This window comes from Erpetoichthys calabaricus, chromosome 10, assembly GCF_900747795.2.
Source record: "Erpetoichthys calabaricus chromosome 10, fErpCal1.3, whole genome shotgun sequence".
Lineage (NCBI taxonomy): Eukaryota > Metazoa > Chordata > Cladistia > Polypteriformes > Polypteridae > Erpetoichthys > Erpetoichthys calabaricus.
In genome coordinates this window covers 161,628,801-161,651,560 of record NC_041403.2, presented here as the reverse complement: position 1 = coordinate 161,651,560, position 22,760 = coordinate 161,628,801, and the positions used below count along the sequence as shown (strand labels likewise).

At 36.9% G+C, this 22,760-nt stretch overlaps 1 protein-coding gene across 1 annotated transcript in view; it reads left to right on the top strand.

Annotated features, from left to right (window-relative positions):
• The window catches only part of rnf20 (ring finger protein 20, E3 ubiquitin protein ligase), a 42,902-nt gene that overhangs the window by 193 nt on the left and 19,949 nt on the right, over window positions 1–22,760 (top strand). Inside the window, exons 2-12 of the mRNA XM_028812306.2 lie at window positions 5,711–5,882; window positions 5,965–6,132; window positions 12,475–12,658; window positions 12,749–12,922; window positions 13,029–13,147; window positions 13,840–13,986; window positions 14,492–14,569; window positions 17,513–17,632; window positions 17,722–17,901; window positions 18,144–18,279; window positions 18,361–18,482. Of these exons, the coding sequence (XP_028668139.1) occupies window positions 5,754–5,882; window positions 5,965–6,132; window positions 12,475–12,658; window positions 12,749–12,922; window positions 13,029–13,147; window positions 13,840–13,986; window positions 14,492–14,569; window positions 17,513–17,632; window positions 17,722–17,901; window positions 18,144–18,279; window positions 18,361–18,482 (1,557 nt within the window). The 5' untranslated portion in view covers window positions 5,711–5,753. The remainder of the gene's footprint in view (window positions 1–5,710; window positions 5,883–5,964; window positions 6,133–12,474; window positions 12,659–12,748; window positions 12,923–13,028; window positions 13,148–13,839; window positions 13,987–14,491; window positions 14,570–17,512; window positions 17,633–17,721; window positions 17,902–18,143; window positions 18,280–18,360; window positions 18,483–22,760) is intronic.

Below are 22,760 nucleotides of genomic sequence, written 5' to 3'. Positions count from 1 at the left end.
TGGTCTGCCCGCCTTGTAGGAGTCCGAGATTGTGCAATTTGCAATACTTAAAACGTTTAAACTTTAGTCTCCACAAAACATCTGATTAGTTTGTCCAACCAAATGGAGGGGATCTTCCATCTTACTTTGTGACATTTGTTTTAAACACAGACGACGTTGTAAACATTACGAATGAGATAACAATCCGTCCTCGGGTAATGTGGTGTTCTGTACCCGGCATCGCAGAGGGCAAATTGGGTTGTGCAGGAGGGACCAGCAGTACCAACAGCTGGTTAAAAAATGAATAGACAGTAACAAATTACCAAATGCATCAGAAGCATGGTCACTTTTTAAAGCTGCTTATCCAGAGCAGGATCGTGGGGAAGCTTGAGCCGATCAAAGAAAGCATCGGGCGCAAAGCAGGAACAACACCTTGGGCAGGACGACAGTCCGTCACTAGGTGAACATGAGTTTAGCATCACTCCCAGTTCACGTTACCTAAATGTGCTTCGACTGAGCGCTGGATGCCCTTTCTGCCCGAACGGGATTTAGAGCACTTTTACTAATGGTCTCGGCGTAGCGTATGGGACTGCAGAGTAATTCAGACGAGCGTTTTATGTATACATACAGTACTTTGTTTTTATTTCCTTCATTGCTGCAGTGGATATATACACTCAAAAATCACAATGTTAGCATGTAAATAAACATTTTGCATGATATCTATTTAAAATTGCTCAATTTTTACAGAGTATGAAATTATCTAATAAATCCAAAGCAAAACTGTATGCTTTGTTGCTTATAAACTCAGATCATTTTAAATTAATGAAATCCATTCACGACTACTTATAAATTCATACTTTTAATTAAGTTTGGTTAAAAGCTTTTCATTCTTTTTAACCGTAGAGACAGCCTTGTAATTAAATAGTATGCAAAAATATTAGTGTTTGGAAGTAAATTCATTTATATTGAATTTAATAGATAATATTGCAGAAACTACACCAATACTTTTCTATTAAAGATTAATAAGTGAGGTGCTGCCATGGTGCGCCTGCCCGTTGTGACGGTTCTTCCTGAAAATTGATATAAATATCCAAGCCGAATTTCTTATGTGTGTTTGGGGATTGTTGTTTGCTTATAATAATATGTAGAATTTGGATCTGCACATATACAGTAAAAAAGTATATCAAATCAATATTTGGGCCTGTATATAAAAGATTTTGTGTGTGTGCATATTTAATGGTATGGGTATATATTAGTCTCATGTATATGTGTATATTTTTGTAAGTAGTATGTATGTGTGTATATATAAGCAAGATGTATTTATATGTGTGTGTATATAGATATATATAATGTGTGTGTATATATACAGTATATTTTATTTTTTTATTATAATATATATTTTATTTTTATTATATATATTTTTATTTTTTATTATAAATAAAATAATTTTATTATAAATATTATATTTATTTTATTATATTTATTATATATTTATACTGTGTATATATATAGTTTTTATAGGTTCTGTGTAACCATACATGAAGAAGTCATGTGTTCTCTATTAAAGTGTTAACTCTTGTAGTTTAATTATGGAACTATAGACCACAGATGTTATCTGGTCATTTTTTTTATTAACAAAATTAAATTCTTTTTTTTTTTTTTTTTTTTTTTTTTTTTAAATATTTATTTTATTAATTTTCATTGTAATCATTCCATACAAACAGATCAATTTATAACCCAACAAATTTGAAAACAAATCAAACCCCACCCCTGAGAAGGAGAGCTTAGCTAAAGGAAAATTTCTTTAAGCTTTTTAATAAGGCAACATTAGACAAAAGAAGGGGAGAAGTAAATATCTATATAAATAAGAGATGGAGAAGGGAGTTAAATGCAATAATAGTTGTTTCTCTTATTCTAAAATAATATTGATTAAATCCTGCCATGTTTTGAAAAAATTTTGTACAGATCCTCTAACTGAAAATTTGATTTTTTCCAATTTCAAATAATATAAAACATCGGTTTCCCACTGACTTATAAGAGGAGAATTAGGATTCTTCCAATTTAACAAAATAAATCTGCGTGCCAAGAGTGTAGTGAATGCAATCACCGTTTGTTTGTCCTTCTCCAATTCAAGTCCATCTGGAAGGACACCAAACACAGCTGTTAATGGGTTAGGAGGGATTGTGACACTAAGGCTGTCTGAGAGGCACTTAAACATTTTTGTCCAAAATGATGTTAGTTTGGTGCAGGCCCAGAACATGTGACCCAGTGAGGCAGGAGCTTGGTTGCAGCGCTCGCAGGTTGGATCTTGCCCTGGAAACATTTTGGACAGTTTTAAGCGAGACAGATGAGCTCGATATATAATTTTTAGTTGAATAATTCTATGCTTTGCGCATATAGAACTCGAGTGAATTCTCTGCTTTGCTACCTTCCACTCCTTTTCTGATATATTGATTAAGAGATCTTCTTCCCAATGTCCTCTTGGATCTTTGAAAGGTAGGGACTCTAATAAGATTTTATATATTGCGGAAATAGTGTTTGTTTCCTCGGAATTGAGCAGTATTTTTTCCAGCATTGTGGAGGGTGCAAGGTGGGGGAAATCGGGCAATTTCTGTTTAACAAAATTTCTAATTTGAAGATAGTAAAAGAAATGTGTAGCTGGGAGGTTAAATTTTGAACGTAATTGTTCAAAAGATGTAAATATGTTGTCTATATAAAGATCTCTGAGCATTTTAATCCCAAAACTTTTCCAGGTATTAAAAACTGGATATACTTGCGAAGGTTGAAAGAGGTGGTTCCCTTGCAGTGGTGCCACTGATAAAAGATTTTCCATCTTAAAATGCTTCCTAATTTGGTTCCATATTCTGAGTGAGTAAAGCACAATTGGGTTATTAGTATATTTGCGATAACTTTCATTTATTGGAGAGCAGAGCAGGGAACAAAATTAAATTCTGTAGGGTGTTTGTTCACTGACCATAAAATTACATACATGAATAATATTCCTTTAAAAATACATATTTTTTTAAATAATAAAAAATGTAGAGAATTTATTTATCCATAATAGATAGATAGATAGATAGATAGATACTTTATTAATCCCAATGGGAAATTCACAATAATTATAATTCACTCATAATACAATGGCATTAAAGAAATAAAATGATTCTAATAATTACAACCTGTCATATTGTTTTAATTTCTTCTGTAGTGTACTTATTTGAACCAAAGCTTATTTTAGAAAAGTACTTTCCACCATTTGTCTAATATATATATATTCACACAAATTGATTCAATTAATTGATGCTGGCAGTTAAACACTACTTAAGTGTAAATACACTTGCACTTGTAGGTTTTACTCATTTTTTAATCATTTATTGCACTATTTTCCTTTTTGCTGTTAAAATATACATTTACTATATTTATACAGTTTTTCTTTTGTCTTTTAAGGATAAATGTCACATGCAGAGAACCATAGACATGTGGAATAAGTGGCCAAATAGTAGAGAGTTGGAGTTTAGGGCCATTTAAAATTCAGCTTGATGTTATTTTGGAGAAATTAGATGTAAAGTTGTGTCAGTCTTTGTTGGGTTGAGTGGTCTGTTCTTGTTAAAATTTTGCTAATGTTCTAATAAAAAAGACAAATGTACAGCACAGACTGCAGATATCTAAATGGAATGGGAGAGGGAACCACCACAGTTGATGTGCATGAATGGGTTAAGAGAGTGTAGTACTGCCAGGCCCTTCTCCATAATCAGATATTGTTAAAATTTATTTGTGTTATTATGTTTTTTGAATGCTGGTAACTTGACGGTTACAAGAAGAAGTAAAACTTGATCTTAAATATTACAGTCCTAAATTATTTTTTATTGAAATGTAATATTTCATGTTTAATACAGGGTGGAATGGTGGTGCAGTAATTAGTGCTGCTGCTGCCTCACAATTTCCAGGATACCAGTTTAATTCTTGTCACTTGTCAGTGTGGTGTGGGATTTTTCCTCCATCGACTTGGAGTTCTTTTAGTTTCCTCTGAGTTCCCAGAGATTTGAATGTTCAATTAATTGGCCGAGTGTGTGTGATTGTGTGCTGCGATTGACGGGAGCCTGGTTAGAGAGTTCATGGCGGGTTGCCAGACCCCGGGTCAGCAACATGACTGAAAAATTGTATGACGCAAGTTAAGTAAATGAATGGATAATTAAAAATCAGAAGAGAATAATGAGTACATTTTGCCCATAGTTTCTTAGATCTGTTTATTCTTATTAAGTGCACCTTGTGAGTTCATGCAATAATGTGTTATAAAATTCTGATGTTAAAATATGATCAAGTTGACATTATTTTCAAAAATGTACACGTATACACTGATCAACCACAACATTAGAAGCACTGCTAGGTGAAGTGAGTAGCACTGAGTTATCTTGTTGCGGTGAGGTATATTAGGCAGCGAGTGAACGGTCAGTTCTTGAAGGTGATGTGTTGTAAAAAGAAAAACTGGCAAGCATTATGATCTAAGCGACTTTAACAAAGGGCCAAATTGTGACGGTTAGAAACTGGGTCAGAGCGTCTCCAAAATGGCAGTGGTGTGTTCTCGGTATGCTGTGGTTAGGTAGGACAACCAGTTTACCAGCAACAGGGTCATGGGCGTCCAGGGCTCACTGATGCGCATCTAGAGTGAAGGCTTATCCCATAGAAGAGCCACTGTAGCACCAGTTCCAAATAAACTTGATGCTGGCTGTGATTGAAAGGTGTCATCACTGCAGCTTGCTGTGTATGGGAGAAGCATAGCCACAGACTGGTCAGAGTACCCATGCTAACCTGTCTCAACTGCCGAAAAGTGCTTACGGTGGGCACATGAGAGTCTGAACTGGACCACGGGGGAATGGAAGAAGGTGACCTGATCCAATGAATCACACTTTCTTTTAGATTATGTGGACCACTGGGTGTGTATGCATTGTTTACTTGGTAGAGATGGCAGCAGGATGCACTGTGGGAAGAAGGCAAGCCGACAGAGGCAGCATAATGCTCTGGGCAATGATCTGCTGGTAAACCTTGAGTCCTGGCATTCTTGTGGATGTTACTTTAACACGTACCACCTACTTAAAGACCATTGCAGACCATGTATGTCACATCATGGCAATGGCATTCCTTGATGGCAGTGACCCGTTTCTGCAGGATAATACGCCCTGCCACAACTGCAGAAGTTGTTTAGGAATGGTTTGAGAAACATGACAGAGTTCAAGGTGTTGACTTGGCCTCCATATTCCCCATATCTCAATCTGATCAAGCATCTTTGGGATATGTTGCTGAAAAAAGTCAAATCCATAAAGGCTCCACCTTGTAACTTACAGGACTTAAAGGATCTGCTGCTAATGTTTCAGTACCACAGGACTCCTTCAGAGGTTTTGTGGAGTCCATGCCTCAATGGGTCACGGCTGTTTTGGCAACACAAGGGGGACCTACACGATATTAGACAGGTGGTTTTAATGTTATGCCTTATAGGTGTATAGTACACACGTGCATTATGGTTTAAGCACAAATTCATACTGTCCCAGGTTATGTCAGTCATTTTCCTACCCACTCTATCCTGTACTTTTTGAAAATATTAATTCCATAGGTGTACTTTAATTTGGATAAAAAGTCTGTAAATAGGTCTATCAATGTGTGGTTAACTCATTTCTATAATTTTGTTTACTGTGATCAAAGTTACTGAAATATTTTGTTCTGGCATCTTTTTCAGATCCGTAACCGTGGATTGACCCTTGACTTTCAGATTAACAGTGATGTCAGGGATGAAGCGGCCATCACTGGATGATGCCTCAACCTCTGGTCCACCAGAGAAGAGGAGAGAAGGGGAGGAGCCTGGTACAGCTGTGGAGACAGTTATTAAACTTGGTGGTGTCTCTAACACGGTACGTATTTCTGTTTCTTTGCACGTAGGAGCGAGAAAGATTGGTGTGGAAGTCTAATTGCAATTTTCTGCCCATTCCCCAGGAAGAGCAGGATATACGAGCCTTAGTAGCTAAAAACCGGAAGCTGGCAGAAGCACTGGATCAGCGCCAGGGCATTGAAGATGAGTTGAGGGACACCATTGAGAAACTGGAACGTCGCCAGGCTACTGATGATGCCAGTCTGCTCATAGTCAATAGATACTGGAGTCAGGTACTATGTGCTTTTCAAGTTGTTAAATTTCTCAGGTTAACCTTGTTCACTATGTAAAGGTATGTACTTTTTGAATTGTTATGTTCAAATATCTTCTTCTACTTCTTCTTTCGGCTGCGCCCATTAGGGGTTGCCACAAAATCAATAATTTCATAATTATTATTATTATTACTATTTTTAATTTTATTTATTTTATTAAAATGAAATAACATTCCATACAAATAACTCAAGTTTTACAAAAAAAGGTTAGAAACAAATCAACTCCCACCCCTGAGAAAGAGAGCTAAGCCAGCAGTGTAAAACTTTATGCTAGTAAAAATAAGTAAATTGATAAATTAATAAATGAATAAAGATAAATGGGGTAAAAGAGGGAAGAGAACCTGCTTCCTCAATTTAAATTCTTATTCTAAAATGTTATTGATTAGATCCTACCAGGTTTTCAAAAAGTTTTGTACAGATCCTCTAAGTGCAAATTTAATGCTTTTTCCAGTTTCAAATAGTATATAACAGCAGTTACCCAGTGACTTAGCTAATAGGGAAGTAAAGGCAATGACAGTTTGTTTGTCCTTCTCCACTTTAAGCCCCTCTATGAACCCACCAAACACAGCTGTTAATGGATTAGGAGGGATTGTGACCCCAAGGCTGTCTGATAGGCATTTAAAGATTTTGGTGCAGGCCCAAAACATGTGGCCCAGTGAGGCCGGAACTTGATTGCAGTGTTCGCAGGTTGGTTCTCGCCCTGGAAACATTGTGGACAATTTCAAACGAGACAGATGCTTTCGATATATCATTTTGAGTTGAATAATTCTATGCTTTGCACATATGGAGCTCGAGTGAATTCTGTGCATTGCTGCCTTCCACTCCTTTTCTGCGATGTTGAGTGAGAGATCCTTTTCCCACTGTCCTGTTGGATCTTTGGAAGGTAGGGACTGTAAAATAGCTTTATATATTAAGGAAATGCTGTCTGAGTGCTCGAGACTGAGCAATATTTTTTCCGGCATAGAGGTAGGTGGGAGGTGATGAAAATTGGGCAGGTTCTTTTTAACAAAGTTTCGAATTTGAAGGTAGTGAAAGAAATGTGTTGCTGGAAGGTTAAATTTGGAATGTAATTGTTATTAGGATGTGAAGACGTTGTCTATGTACAGATCTCTAAGTGATTTAATCCCGAATGTTTTCCAGACATTGATAGCTAATTTCATAATTAGATCAATAAAGTTTAGGCATGAAGTCTTAAAAGTGAAACTAAAGAGTTTCTTTGCCTATTCCTGATCTGTTCTCCTAAAAGGAAGTTTTCCTTTTTCTGTTGTACTTCTGTTGGAAGTGAGGATTGTATCAGTTGGCTTTGCAAGAAATTTAGAAAAATTTCAATTTTTGTCAAAACATTTAATACAGAAGAATATTTCTTTTTCCATTGCATTCCTTTAATACTTGTTTTTCTGGATAATTGGCATCCTCATTTGTATGCAGTTAGTGTCATTTTGTAAAACACTGAGCAGACACAGGTACCAAAAGTAATCATAAGAAGGGAAACCATTTACGTCTCATCCCCAATCCAAGTACTTATTTGTATTCAGTGGCTTAAATTAAAAAAAAAAAAAAACAACAAATTAAGTTAGAATAAAAAATGTAGCCTCCTTAGAGATCTGTTTACCCCAGGAAAACGAGCCAAAAGTGCTGATTTTTTTTTTTCTGAATTACACAATGTTATTACGCATAACATCAACATAAATATGATAGAAAACATCTGTACTGACGCAGATTTAGTATTTTGTGTGATGTGTTTTGGGACAGTCACCAACCTATAGCTCTATGTTGCACAGTACAAGAATGTTTCTTTGCAAACTTACCTTATTTTTTTTCTGTTGCTTGTACATAATCACCATGCCCCTTGTGTTCTTGCAGGCTACCACAGAAAGGCTTAATGCCATTCACTATACCCTGGTACGAACATTGACAGTTTCTGCATTGTGAATAGTGCTTAGAGGGCCCTAATGTCTTGCTTGTCCTTGCACTTGAGCAGAATTATTTTGCTTTTTTGTTATGCAGCTACTGGCACACCATGGACGTCTATAACTAAATTCACCGGCCATATCACGGCGGTTCAGACATATAGTGCTATATCATGCATTCGTTTCAGAGTCTGATGACCAGTTCGCACTGTTGGCACTATTGCTTAATTCAAGCAGTGGTTCAGTTTCAGTTCATTCTAAAGCTGCTTTTACATCTTTTTGTTTGCCATTGTTTTTTTTCTGTGGAGGCTTCAGGCCACTCTTTAATATTGCAGAGTTACCGTAAAGAGGCATAAAGGATAGAAATATTCATGTTTTTTGCAGCATGATATTATTTCAGCCACTAGATGGCAGTAAATTATTGTCCAGAGAGTTATTCGGGCAAGCGGATCATTACACCCGCATTAACACTTTCCATGACTCGGACTTGGAATTCTCTGCAGTTGTGGTAAAACTCGAGTCACGCTCTGGGTTAATGAAAAGGAAGTTAATATACGAAAATATTGAACTTATTCCTTTCTATGTGTAAAATTGGTAAATACTGGTATCTGTTGTAGAAAACCTTACAAACATGTGCAGAGCAGTTAGACTCCCTTTTATGAAGCTGTTTCAATACTGTCTTAATAGAAGCAACTAACAATGACACTAAATACGTTTATAGGGTGGTTACTGTAACGTGTCAAGTGTGGCTTTTTTTCTTTCATCTGTTAATTATCCTGTAATGAATGATGAGAGGTTTGACACCATATATTTCAAAACTGGGTTGCTAAATTTTATTAGAATGTAGCATTTTTATGTAACATGGACAGACTTTTTTTTTATTCTAGTTTTTAAGATTTCCATCACCATCATCAGCATGGTTTTCTTTCCACTTTTCCAGGTGTTCTGGTTATTTACTGATGGGCCAGAAATAGAAGTAGTTGCAGTCTTTGAACATTCATAGTGATGTGTACTGGTGTGTGTTCCACTAAATTTTAATTGTAACTGTGAGGGTACAATTAATGGAGCAGACTCGCCAGATAAGGATAATGGCAAAAAATGTAAAACTTACGTAAAAATAAGAAATCTAGAAATATTCATGGGAATGTGAATCTCTCACACTACTGCTATTTTTTAAATTCAGAATAAGAAAAGGACAGAACACCAGCCAGTTAAATCATGAGATCGATTATAGGTAAAATAACTTGGTGGTTGCCAAACTGGCTGCAACAATAACCCACCACAGGTGTCCCTGAGCTAAACTTGGAAACCATTGTTATAGTCGTTAATTCTTGCCAGATTTATATAAATAAAATTTAGCGGAATGCTTATATTTATTCAGTTGCCTTTTGGTATACTAGGGGGCTCTGCCCCCTACTCACTTCGCTCACCAACCTCGTGTGGGCGCTCCGCACTAGCCACTTCACGGCGCTGCCACTCGGTTATGGGTAAGCGGATGTACAATTTAAACAGATTGTTTTTTTTTTCCATGGGAATTGTTACATATGCATAATAGACCTAACTATTTTACATTACAGCTAGTAATTAACCATAGTAAAACATAATAAATTGAAAAAATTATGTTTCATGTTGTGTTAGAATTATTTGTTGCGTTTTATGTTTCCATTCTGTTTGGCTATGAAATTAACACACAAATACTTTTTAAACTTACACTTTTACAAAAAAACTTCAGTAAAAACAATATTTGGATTTAACTTTTCGTCAACATCGCTTTGAATTTTGATTTTGTGTTTGGAGTTACATCGTGACAACGCAATGTATTACTGCCTGTGAGTGAATATCGTTTCTCTGTAATAAATAAGCTGACTTTTTCGAATGTTTGTCCCTGTGATTTGTTAATTGTCTTAGCAAAAGCTATTCTAACAGGAAACTGTAAATGTTTTAATACGAATGGCATATCAAGATCTCCTTTGGTGTCTAATGTTATTCACGGAAGATGTACTACATTATCTTTCTTGTCACCTGTTTAAAATTTTACATGTCAGAATTGTTAGACCAATTTTGAATACAACTAATCTTGTCCTATTACATAGCCCATCACTCACACATAAATTACACAATAACATTACGATACATCCTTCATTCAGCAGTAATTTGGCTGGTGAAAGACCGGACGGTGTTAACGGTTGTAGATATTCTACAGGATTGTAAGTTGATGTTTTCATCTTCTGCACAATCACCACCAACTGTTTCAGCATAGTCTATTGATACAATTTGCCGTGTAACCGATCGACAATTTTCACATTAATTTGTTTGACTTCATTGTTTCATCATTATCTGTTGACAACCCTTCAGGATGAAATTCTTCAATAAGATTTGGACATAATAAGTCTTCTGTTATTGGGAACTTAAAGTGAGGAAAACATAAAAATTTTTAAGAGCTGAGAGCGCAGGAACAGAGTCTGACAAAAGCATTCACAAGAATAAGAGGACCGTGGGCATGGGCCGTTAATCATAAATGGTTAAGAGGAGTGTGAGACTTGGCAATGGTCTACTTGGAAAACATCTCTTGGCAATAGACTTGTCTCGTGTCAAAATTTTCTTTTATAATAGAAAGATAGGAATAGATTGGCTGTCCAGCGTGGATTATTAATAAGGTACTCATTTTTCACTAAATTGTCAGTTAAAAGGTAGGCAGTTTACAAGGAACAAGCACAACAACAACATTTATTTTAAAGAACATTTTTATACAAACAATGTAGCTCAAAGTGCTTTACAAAATGAAATAAATGGAAGTTAATGTAAAACAAACATATTAGGCAGTAGTGTTATACAGTATGTAACAAAGAAAAGGGTAAGGTTGAATAGCCAGGAGGACAGAAAAAACAAACAAAAAAAAATCCGCAGGGGATCCAAGGTCCAGCGGTGGGTTGGCACCCTGCCCGGGATTGGTTCCTGCCTTGTGCCCTGTGTTGGCTGGGATTGGCTCCAGCAGACCCCCATGACCCTGTGTTCGGATTCAGCGGGTTGGAAAATGGATGGATCCAAGGTCAAAAGACCTCCCAGCCCCCACTGGGTATTGTATCTAACCTAGATGTTCTAAATCAGTCCTTTTGGTTTTCATTCTTCACATGGATGAAATTGAAGATGATGGTGGTTATGTGGATATCTGGGACACCTGCCATTCAATCCTCACAGCTGTTTTTACGTTCAGAGTGAGAAAGTTTTTATTAGACCAGATTACCATACAGTTCACTTGATTTAGATAGTCGCTTTCATCCTCCCCTGTTATGCGTCCTGTGAGTCTGGTGTCATCCGCATATTTGATAATGGAGCAGTGGTCATTGTTCTGTCTCAGGTCACTTGTGTACAGAGTATATAGTAATGGTGACGGTAATATATAAAAACATCCAGTAAATATTCATGTTAACTATATATCCCTAGTTCTTGTATATTTTTACAAATCCAAAAGTAAAGGGATACTTATCATTGAGAAGACAATTTGCTGATGTAGTGGTTAGAGCTACTCTCTCATCATTCCCGAGTTCAGGCTTTGATTTAGTAGCCTGGCCACTTTCTGTGTGGAGTTTGCATGTTTACCCAGGTCAACATAGGACTTCCGCTAGAACTCCAGTTTTAATTTCTTTTCTAAAGAGTTGCACTTAAGTTAAAAGCTAATATATACAATTGATCCAGTTTGTGCAAAGGTGTATTTTTGAAAGTGGTTGCCATTGAACTGGTGTCCGTCCAGGGTATTATCTTAGTTTTTTGAATACTGCTGTTAAGCCAGGTCCAACACCCTATAACCTTACACAAGGCCTTAATGGGCCAGAAAATGTCCCTTGTACTTAATGAGTAATGCGTTGGATAACATTCCTAAAGCTGAAGTTTGCTCACAAAATCTCTTAACAGGTAAATACGACAAAAGTCATAGAGTTGTTCTTATATATTTTTAAATAAACTCAGTGTTTTTATCTATTACAGTAACACAGTTCTAAGTTTATCAATCTGATATTTATGAAGGGGTTTTCATTTATACAGTAAAGGGTGGATAATTACGTGCTGCGGCCAATATAAATCATTCTGATACAGTTGTAACAGGTTTGGACTTTCCTGTTGACTGAGATCACAATCCATTCATTAGAGTAAAATCTTGCTTGATCTATTCACAAAGACTAAAATTATTTCAGAGAAAACATTAAATTTGATTAAGTTAGAGTTAACAGACTTCCTGGATCTGATTGTACTCTGTAGATTTTAATGTTTAATTGTAGTAATTTACAGTTAGCGATTACAATTCCTCAGACCAAAAATGTAGTGTTGAACCCAAAATTAATTCTTCATTTAATCTACTGCTGCTTATGAACTTGCCTTGTCTTTTTTTTCCCTTCAGTTTGATGAGAACATACGTCTTATTATGAAGAGGTATGACTTGGAGACACAGCTTAGTGATTTGATCACAGACCGCAGGACTTTGGAACCTACTGAGATTGAGCATGACTCTGACAGCAACCAGGAAAGGAGCAGTGTTCGAGAGAAGGAGAGAGAAGAAAGGGACAGCAAGCGGGAAGACAGAGGTGACTGCCCACATTTAATTTCTTAGCCTCATTTCTTTCTTTGTTTGTATCAAATATGGACTTGAATCTGACTTTCTATTTTTCCTCTAGGGCAGAGCGAGGCACCATTGTCCTTTTTAGCTAACCTAGCCAGTAGCAGCAGTGAAGAGATGGAGTCCCAGTTGCAGGAGAGGCTAGAATTCAGTCAAAGGGCAGTTGAGAGAATCGTGGAAATCTATGACTCCCTTCAGGAGACAATAGAACGCTTGGAAGGTGCCATCACAGGTAATTTTATGCAGTTGTATCTCACGTATCATTGAAAGTTTAACTTGTGTTGTTTGCCTTGTGTCTTTACACCACATATTATGGAATTATTTTCTTTTCATGTTAGACCCAGAGAGGTTCCAGGAGTTGGTCACTGAACTAAGTGGCCTTTTATCACGTGAGAACCAGCGGCTTCAAGAACTAGCAGATTTGCTACAAGAAAAACATCGGCGTACAAGCAAAGAGGTTGGTTGACTTTTCCTGTGCTGTAGTTGTAGCTTTTTATAGTAACCATGTCCTATTCTACAGAATTAGTGTGCATAATGGCTGATAAGAGTACACTGAGTCTCCCCAAATCAAAGAATATCTCCTTTATAGCAGAAGTTGTTATGATATAAAGAAATTAAAGAATTACAGTGCTCACCATAATGTTTGGTTCAATGACATATTTTTCCTTGATAAAATTACCAATCAAATCATTCAGATGTGTATTTGCATACATTCCCGTCACACCATGCAGAAGTGACATTTTTTTCTACATGGTCCCCCCCCTTTTCATTGTACCATGATGTTTGGGACACAGCAATGGCACGTATAGTAAAGTAGTTGTATTTAGTACTTTGTCACATATCTCTTGCATGCAATAACTGCTTTAGATAGATAGATAAATAAATGTACATACACCCGAATTACTAAAATGTACAGTATGTATATGTATTTATATATGTGTGTATGTATATATGTGTTTGTGTGTGTACGAGTTAATTGATAAGCTATTACAGATTCATTTGATTGCACTGTGTTGAATTTCAGAATTTATAGAGAAGCATAGTATCATGCTATGGATTAAATTTACTTCTTCATGGGATTAATAAAGTTAACCTAATCTAATCTACCTGTGTTTATGTTGTAAGGCTTACAATTTTGTTTCTTTACAGTTTTCTGTTCTAGGCAAGAAGGTTGAAAAGGCTGATTCCCGAGTTTCTGAGCTACAAAGTAAAATTGAAGATCTGCAGTGGGACATTGACAAGATCCGTAAGCGTGAACAAAGGCTTAACAGGCACTTGGCTGAAGTGCTTGAGAGGGTGAGTCTGTAAATAGATTTGTCTTTAACTCTTAGGACCAATTCAGTGCAGATTACACTTTCATTTGCTCTAAGATGGACAATATTAATTTTATACTGTTTAATCCATGTGCTTTTAATGAGTTGGGTTCCTGTGAAATTTTAATGAAAAAAATTAAATCTGAAAACAGATTGGTGGATACTGGACTTTCAGAAGTGTTAAGAAAATAGATTTAGTTTCACATTTCAGTTATTGTTTGACATTTCCAGTCGTGGCATATTTTGGTATGAAATAATTTGCATTTAATAATCACATTTTAATAATCTCCATTTTAAAAATTTTGCACTTATTTTTTATAATAAAAGAAGACACATGAATAAAACAATTGTTCGTTTTAATTGGTAATGTTAAACCACTTTTTAATTATTGATGAAGAAGGTTTGTACCAGGTGTTACAATTATTTCCCATTTTAATCGTTTCGTCTTTCTTTGAGGTATAACTGAACTTTTATATTTTTTTTATCAGGTCAACAGCAAAGGCTACAAAGTATATGGAGGTGCAAGCAGTTTGTACGGTGGGACAATCACAATCAATGAGAGAAAGGTGAGATTTCCCCTTAGATTGATTATGTTTGTTTTTTCACAGTCTGTGGCTTTTATTTCCTTGATGTTTCCTTAGCTTTTTTCCATTTATCCACTGAAACCTTTATATGTTAAATAGTCTAATTAGGAGTGTGTGATACATATTGTCAACGATGATATCTTAATTGTTGTTTTAACTATGTGTGAGCTAAAATTACAGAGTATGTCTCTCAGTTTGCAAAAAAACAATCAAAAATGCACCATTAGAGCCCATGCAATTCACTCTGTAATGTAACATAACAGCCTAGACTGCTGCGTGGGCGTGCGTGGTCAGCGCATCACAAGTGAAGCTAGCTGAGTGATCAAACAGCGTCAGGGGATAAACAGCCTCGCAATCTATGTCAATGGATTTAGTTGCAAGACGTGGATCATCCTCACTTGCTTGGAAGTGGTTTGGTTTTTTAAAGGCTGATGTTGCTTAAAAGACGGCAATCTGCAACCTATGTCATAAGTCATTTACCATTAAAGACAGCTTGCTATCTAACTTGTTTCACAATCTATAAAGAGAAATTGATCTACTACGGAGCCTAGTGGTGTCATGCAAAAATAAAAAATGTTCAGACAAATAATGTATTTCGTTCAAACAGATTATTTTTATTTCCTTAAGAAGCATATGCCATTTGGGCACATTTTATTTTGCAAGCAGTCGATTCCAAAGTACTTTTTTTTTTTAACTTTCATTATTTAAAACACTAGTACAGATCCCACCTCCTCGTCACTCTGTGATGACACAATGCAGGGAGCAATAAAAAGGCTTTTAGCATCTATAAAAAAAAAAAAAAAAAAAAAAAAGGAAACACAGGAATTGAGAGAAGGCGGGTCTCTAGAAACACTGCTATTTACAATGAGATCGTGAGCTACTTGATGATACCTGAGGAGGACAGTGATGTAAAGCCACTCGAATGGCCGAAAACACAAGAAGTACATTTCCCCAAGTTGGGGAAACTTGTAAAAAAGCTCCTGTGCATCCCCGCCTCAAGCAGCCCTTCTGAGAGAGCTTTCAGCACCAGAGGAAATGTTGTAAAATCATCTACTGTTAAATTCTGCTCCATACTTGTACATTTTTTTTTTTATACTGTATTGAGGATTTGTTCTGTTCTGTGTATTATATTGTATTGACCCCCTTCTTTTTGACACCCACTGCATGCTCAGCCTAACTGGAAAGGGGTCTCTTTTTGAACTGCCTTACCCGAGGTTTCTTCCATTTGTTTTTTTTTTGTTTTTTTTCCTTACAAGGGTTTTTCTGAGAGTTTTTCCTTGTCTTCTTAGAGAGTCGAGGCTGGGGGACTGTCAAGAGGCAGGGCCTGTTAAAGCCCATTGCGCCACTTCTTGTGTGATTTTGGGCTATACAGAAATAAATTGTATTATATTGTAAAATGTAACTGAGCTGCTCTGAAACCAGTTGCTGTGGATAAACTGGTGTTTCTGTCTCACAACTTGAAGTTTCCTCAGGAGCATTTTACAATTTTTTAAGTAGTACTAGGGTGCTGTACCGTGTTAGCCATTATGAATGTAGAGAAAAGCCAAGCAAAATGACACCTTTTATTGGCTAACTAGAAAGATTACAATATGCAAGCTTTCGAGGCAACTCAGGCCTGAAGAAGGGGCCTGAGTTGCCTCGAAAGCTTGCATATTGTAATCTTTCTAGTTAGCCAATAAAAGGTGTCATTTTGCTTGGCTTTTCTCTACAATTTTTAAAAAAATTCTGTGCAGTATTGGACAGAAAATGGAGTTAGTTACTTATTTTAAAATGCTATAGGTTTGTTTTTTTTCTATCTTAGTGCTGTATATGACAGAACTTGTTTACAAATGCTGTAGTGTTTTTTTTCCCCTATATAGTGTTTGACAGAACTTTGGATTGTTACACAATAGTACATTATGTCTGATTTTTGTTCTTGTTTGAATGATGCACAGTTCACCTCATAGAGTACTGTACTCTATATTTATCCACTCTGTAATGTTCGTGCCCTATAGTTCAATTTTGGTTAGTATTTTATTCCAAAGTCTGTAATGTTTTGTGCCCTATAGTTCAAATATGGTTAGTATTTTGTTCCCTTTGGATTCATATCTTGCTTACATTGAGGCTAAGTGTCTGTTTAAAATGCTCTCATTATAATAGTTCTGTTGGTCTTAGCACACTTTTTTGTATAAATCCTGTAGGCCACTTTGAAATGGTTTACTCGTACTTGCACTGTTTGATCTCCGTAATACTTTAACTGGTGATTTTATTGTTTTTGTGTTGTTTTACTTCAGTTTTAAGTAAATAAATAAGGCCTGTTTTCCGTAACTGAATGTTCCTTTAATCTCATTAGTATGCTATAGTTAATATACTATTATCAAGACCAAGCTAGGTCAATAAGACTAAGGCAAACACGTATTAAAAGGATGCAAAATATTGTGTAATTATCGTTATCGTGAATGTCCCAGAGAATATCAAGATAGAATTTTTTTGCCAATATTTCACACCCCTAGATCTAATAAAGATTAGTGTTTATAGTGAAAGAAACTCATAAAATACGCCATGTTTTATGTCTTCTTGCATACATTGGTTGGTTAAATTTACTGCACCTGCAGCAGGTTCTCCGCAGTGTGTGATGGCTTTGTTTTCATTGTATCATGGTACCTCATTTAATTACTTTAAGTTAACTTGGCGGGGCAGCCAGGACCTTGTGAGTATTCCTCTTCTGAGTTATGGTTAGCAATAACCAAATTGCCAGACAGTGATGGCATCAAAAATCTGAACTAAATTAGGCCTAGGGCTGGACCTGGTTAAAATAGAGTTTATGTTTTAACACATTTGTCCTAGATAACTGCTGTCTATCCATACATTAAAATCCTTTTGTTGTGTTTTAAAAATGAACAATTATTTAAGGCCAGTATGGCTTACCTACTTATGTTTTGACAGTTTGAAGAAATGAATTCAGAGCTGGAGGAGAACACGGAACTGGCTGCTAATCGCCTAGCAGAACTGCAGAAGCTAAAGCAGGATTTGCAGCAAGTCAACAGTGAGAATGAAAGGATGGTGGTACGTTTGGTAGACACCCTTGTGTCTAGACATTTTTTTCTTTATGTTTTTTTTTTTTTTAAAGTAATATGTCATTGATGATTTGATAGGTGGAAGTTCGAAACTTAGCTGAGGTTGCAGTGAGAGACTCTTCAGAGTATCGGTGCTTACAGTCCCAGTTCTCTGTGCTTTACAATGAGTCTCTGCAGTTGAAATCTCATCTGGATGAAGCCAGAGCAAGGCTTCATGGAACCAGAGGAGCAAGGCTGCGACAGCTGGATCATATGGAGGTATGGTGAATTGAATACCTTAAAAGGCATTCACGCTGACTAAAGACTTCCTGACGATTGGATAAACAGAAGGAATATTTTTAACAACATTGGCAGATTTTTTTTTTTTAAGATTAACGTACAATATTCTGATATATTCATGACCTTCCTAATTTAGCTGCTGTGTTATGAGCAAAGAGCTGTAAATGTCTCTCTTTTAAGGTGAAGGAAATTTTTATATTTTGTTTCTCCTTTTCCAAAAGCATGATGAGATTGCTCTTCAGAAAAAGCTTCGAACAGAAGTAATCCAGTTAGAAGATACTCTCGCACAAGTACGCAAGGAGTATGAGATGCTTCGGATTGAGTTTGAGCAGACACTGGCAGCCAATGAGCAAGCAGGTTTGTCCTTCTTCATATCAATATCTCAATTGTGTATGGAAATGAAAATGTTAAAACTTGGGTCATTGTCTCCTCGTCTAGGTCCTATCAATAGGGAGATGCGCCACCTTATCAGCAGTTTGCAAAACCACAACCACCAGATGAAAGGAGAGGTTCAGAAGTGTAAACGTCGTCTCCGGGAGGCCCAAGCAGAGCTTGCTAAGGTTACTATTATTTGTTTATAATTGCATTGTTACTTTTGGGTAAAGGTACCCAGCAATCAAAAAACATTAATTTTGTAGCAGATAACAGGGACAGCTAATATTGTAATTTCCTGTCTTGATATATGAAACGTCATTATCGTGAGTGTGCATTGTTGTGCTAACTGGGCATTTCTTAGTTTAAAAAAACTCCACTATATTTGAATCATATGCCCTCAGGAATGTTGGTCTAAAAATAATAAAAGTTTATGAACAACCTGCTAAACAGTGTTTGGAGTACTAGAAATACAGCAGACAAATAGTATGGTACCAACAATAAAATAACCTGGGAATAGGTAAGTTGTAGAAGAAATCAAATTTTGGAAATGTGCCACTTCATTTGTAATAAAGAGAAGATACAGCCAAGAAATGAGCCTTCCAGTTCTCACTAGCCAGATTGTTGACTGTGATACACCCATCTAAAGACCTCAAATCACCCAGTCAGATATTTGAACTTGCATTCCCTGTTAACTGGAAATCATTGTATTTTCCATTCCTCAGCATGGGTCAAGGCAACTTAAGTAATTAGAAGGAGGAAGTCTCAAAAAGCTAAAATGAGGGCAGTAAGGTCAGCTGATTATCTCTGAAAATCAATATCAACAACAACAACATTTATTTATATAGCACATTTTCATACAAAAAGTAGCTCAAAGTGCTTTACATAATGAAGAGAAGAAAAATAAAAGACAAAATAAGAAATTAAAATAAGACAACATTAATTAACATAGAAAGGAGTAAGGTCCGATGGCCAGGGTGGACAGAAAAAACAAAAAAAAACTCCAGAAGGTTGGAGAAAAAAATAAAATCTGTAGGGGTTCCAGGCCACGAGACCGCCCAGTCCCCTTTGGGCATTCTACCTAACATAAATGAAATAGTCCTCTTTGTAGTTCGGGCTTTTCACGGAGTCACTTGATACTGATGGTCATACAGACTTCTGGCTTTTAATCCATCCATCATTGTTGGAACATCATGGTGCTTTGGGTAGATGGTGGTGGCGCACGCCACCACCAACAGGACACCGGAAAAGGAAACAGAAGAGAGTGTAGGGGTTAGTACAGATTTTGAATGAATAGTTATTATAATGAATTAGATATACAGAGTATCAGGATTAAATTACAGTGAAGTTATGAGAAGGCCATGTTAAAGTAATGTGTTTTCAGTAGTTTTTTAAAGTGCTCCACTGTATTAGCCTGGCGAATTCCTACTGGCAGGCTATTCCAGATTTTAGGTGCATAACAGCAGAAGGCCGCCTCACCACTTCTTTTAAGTTTTGCTCTTGGAATTCTAAGGAGACACTCAGTTGAGGATCTGAGGGTACGATTTGGAATATAAGGTGTCAGACATTCCAATATATAAGCCGGGGCGAGATTATTTAAAGCTTTATAAACCATAAGCAGAATTTTAAAGTCAATTCTGAATGACACAGGTAACCAGTGTAGTGACATCAAAACTGGAGAAATGTGTTCGGATTTTCTTTTCCTGGTAAGGATTCTAGCAGCTGCATTCTGCACTAGTTGCAAACGATTGATGTCTTTTTTGGGTAGTCCTAAGAGGAGTGCGTTACAGTAATCTAGCCGACTGAAAACAAACGCATGAACTAATTTCTCTGCATCTTTCGATGATATAAGAGGTCTAACTTTTGCTATGTTTCTTAGGTGAAAAAATGCTGTCCTAGTGATCTGATTAATATGCGATTTAAAATTCAGATTACAATCAACGGTTACCCCTAAGCTTTTTACCTCCGATTTGACTTTTAATCCTAATGCATCCAGTTTATTTCTAATAGCCTCATTGTATCCATTATTGCCAATCACTAAGATTTCATTTTTTTCTTTATTTAATTTGAGAAAGTTACTATTCATCCATTCTGAGATACAAGTTAGACATTGTGTTAGCGAATCAAAAGATTTGGGGTCATCAGGTGCTATTGATAAATACAGCTGTGTGTCATCAGCATAGCTGTGGTAGCTCACGTTGTGCCCTGAGATAATCTGACCTAATGGAAGCATGTAGATTGAGAAGAGCAGTGGACCCAGGATAGAGCCTTGTGGAACACCATATAGAATATCATGTGTCTTTGAGTTATAATTACCACAACTAACAAAGAATTTTCTCCCTGCCAGGTAGGATTCAAACCAATTTAAGACACTGCCAGAGAGGCCTACCCATTGACTAAGGCGATTCTTAAGAATATTATGATCAATGGTGTCAAATGCGGCACTCAGATCTAAGAGGATGAGAACAGATAAATGGCCTCTGTCTGCATTTACCCGCAAGTCATTTACTACTTTAACGAGTGCAGTTTCTGTGCTGTGATTTGTTCTAAAACCTGACTGAAATTTATCAAGAATAGCATGTTTATTGAGGTGCTCATTTAACTGTATAATGACTGCCTTCTCTAGAATTTTACTTAAGAAAGGCAGGTTAGAGATGGGTCTATAATTTTCAAGAGCAGAGGGATCGAGATTATTTTTCTTAAGTAGGGGTTTAACTACCGCAGTCTTAAGACAGTCTGGGAAGACCCCCGTATCTAATGACGAATTTACTATGTCAAGAACATTATCACTAACCACGCCCGATACTTCTTTGAAAAAATTTGTTGGTATTGGGTCAAGGGCACAGGTGGAGGGTCTCATTTGAGAAATTATTTTATGTAAATCAGGTAAATCTATCCTAGTGAAAGACTTTAATTTGTTTATTATGGGGTACTGGGGTTTAGGAGGATCCTTAGTATTGGGGAGATACACTATGTTATTTCTAATATCATTAATTTTTTGATTGAAAAATACAGCGATAGCCTCACAGGTTTTACTGGAAGTACTTAGGAGGCATTCCTTTGAGTTACCTAGGTTTAACAGATGATCAATTGTCGAAAATAAGACTCTGGGATTACTAGCATTGTTATTTATAAGCTTAGAGAAATAGCAGCGCCTCTCAAGACGGACTGTGTTATTGTATTCTGTTATTTTAACTTTTAATATTTCATAGTCAATAGTTAGTTTAGTTTTCCTCCATTTACGCTCAGCTCTACGGCATGTTCTCTTTAAATCAGACACTCTTTGGGTCTTCCATGGTATAACAATGCTAGAAGATTTTTTAACTGTCTTTTCAGGTGCAACTAAGTCAACAGCAGCCCTCACTTTAGTATTAAATCTTTCCACCTTACTATTTACATTCTCCTCGCTATTATAGTTGGCACTATAAACGGACTGATCCATATTACTAACCGAGAATGCTAAACCGGATGATGGACGCAGGCACATCCGGCCATGGGCCGTAGCTGCAAAAAGACGTACTGCGCCGGCGCAACAAACAGTCCGCGAGAGTCGGCTGAGGACCCGAGAAAGGCGGACAAAAGAGGGCGAGAGAAGCGGATGAGGGTCCGCGAGAGACGCAGGCGCAAAAAGAGTCCGACAAGAGCACAGAAAACAGGAGTGAGCACATACAGAAAGGAGTCACAAAAATGAGGCTCAACAAGCACCAAAATAAGGAAAAAAAAACATTAAAGAGTACTCAAACGAGGGGAAAGCACGAAACACATTGCACACGAAACTAAACACACCAAAAAAAAAAGAACAGACGAGCGCACAATAGCAAGGCACGACCATACCCCCCCCCCCCCCCCCCCCCCCACCCTACAGGCACGGGACGGGACGGGACACACACCAAGAGGGGGATTCAACAAGCCCATGGAAGACCAAAAAAAAGAACACAAAACCACCCCACAGACCCTACAAGCAAGGGACGGGACACACACAAAGAGGGGGATTCAAACAAGACACAGGAACACAAAAAGAAACAAAACGCTCGCGCAACAACGATCCCCCCCCCCCCCCCACATCCATAAGAAAAAATGTCTCGACTCCAAAAACGCAAAGCTCAACTAAAGCTTCTAACTAACGATGTACCTAAAAGTAAAAACTTCATGAACTGCATTAGATCCTACAATAGTTCATTTGCTTTTGCATATACCGGAGTAAATATCAGGCCACCAAAAGGCAATGGCCCATACTGCTTTCGCATATGTGCACAAATACTGCATCGCATTGGAGCAGTGCACCCTGAAACAAATCAACAACGCAAATATGCACAAATCTACATCCTAGATCCACATTACGCAATCTATCAATCAAAGTGTTGCATCGCAACAGACATGGATTCAAAACGAAACACCTCCCGTCTCAGACATACGTTAATGGCAGCGAAGGCTACAACGGGCTTCTCACACAGCACAGGCAAATC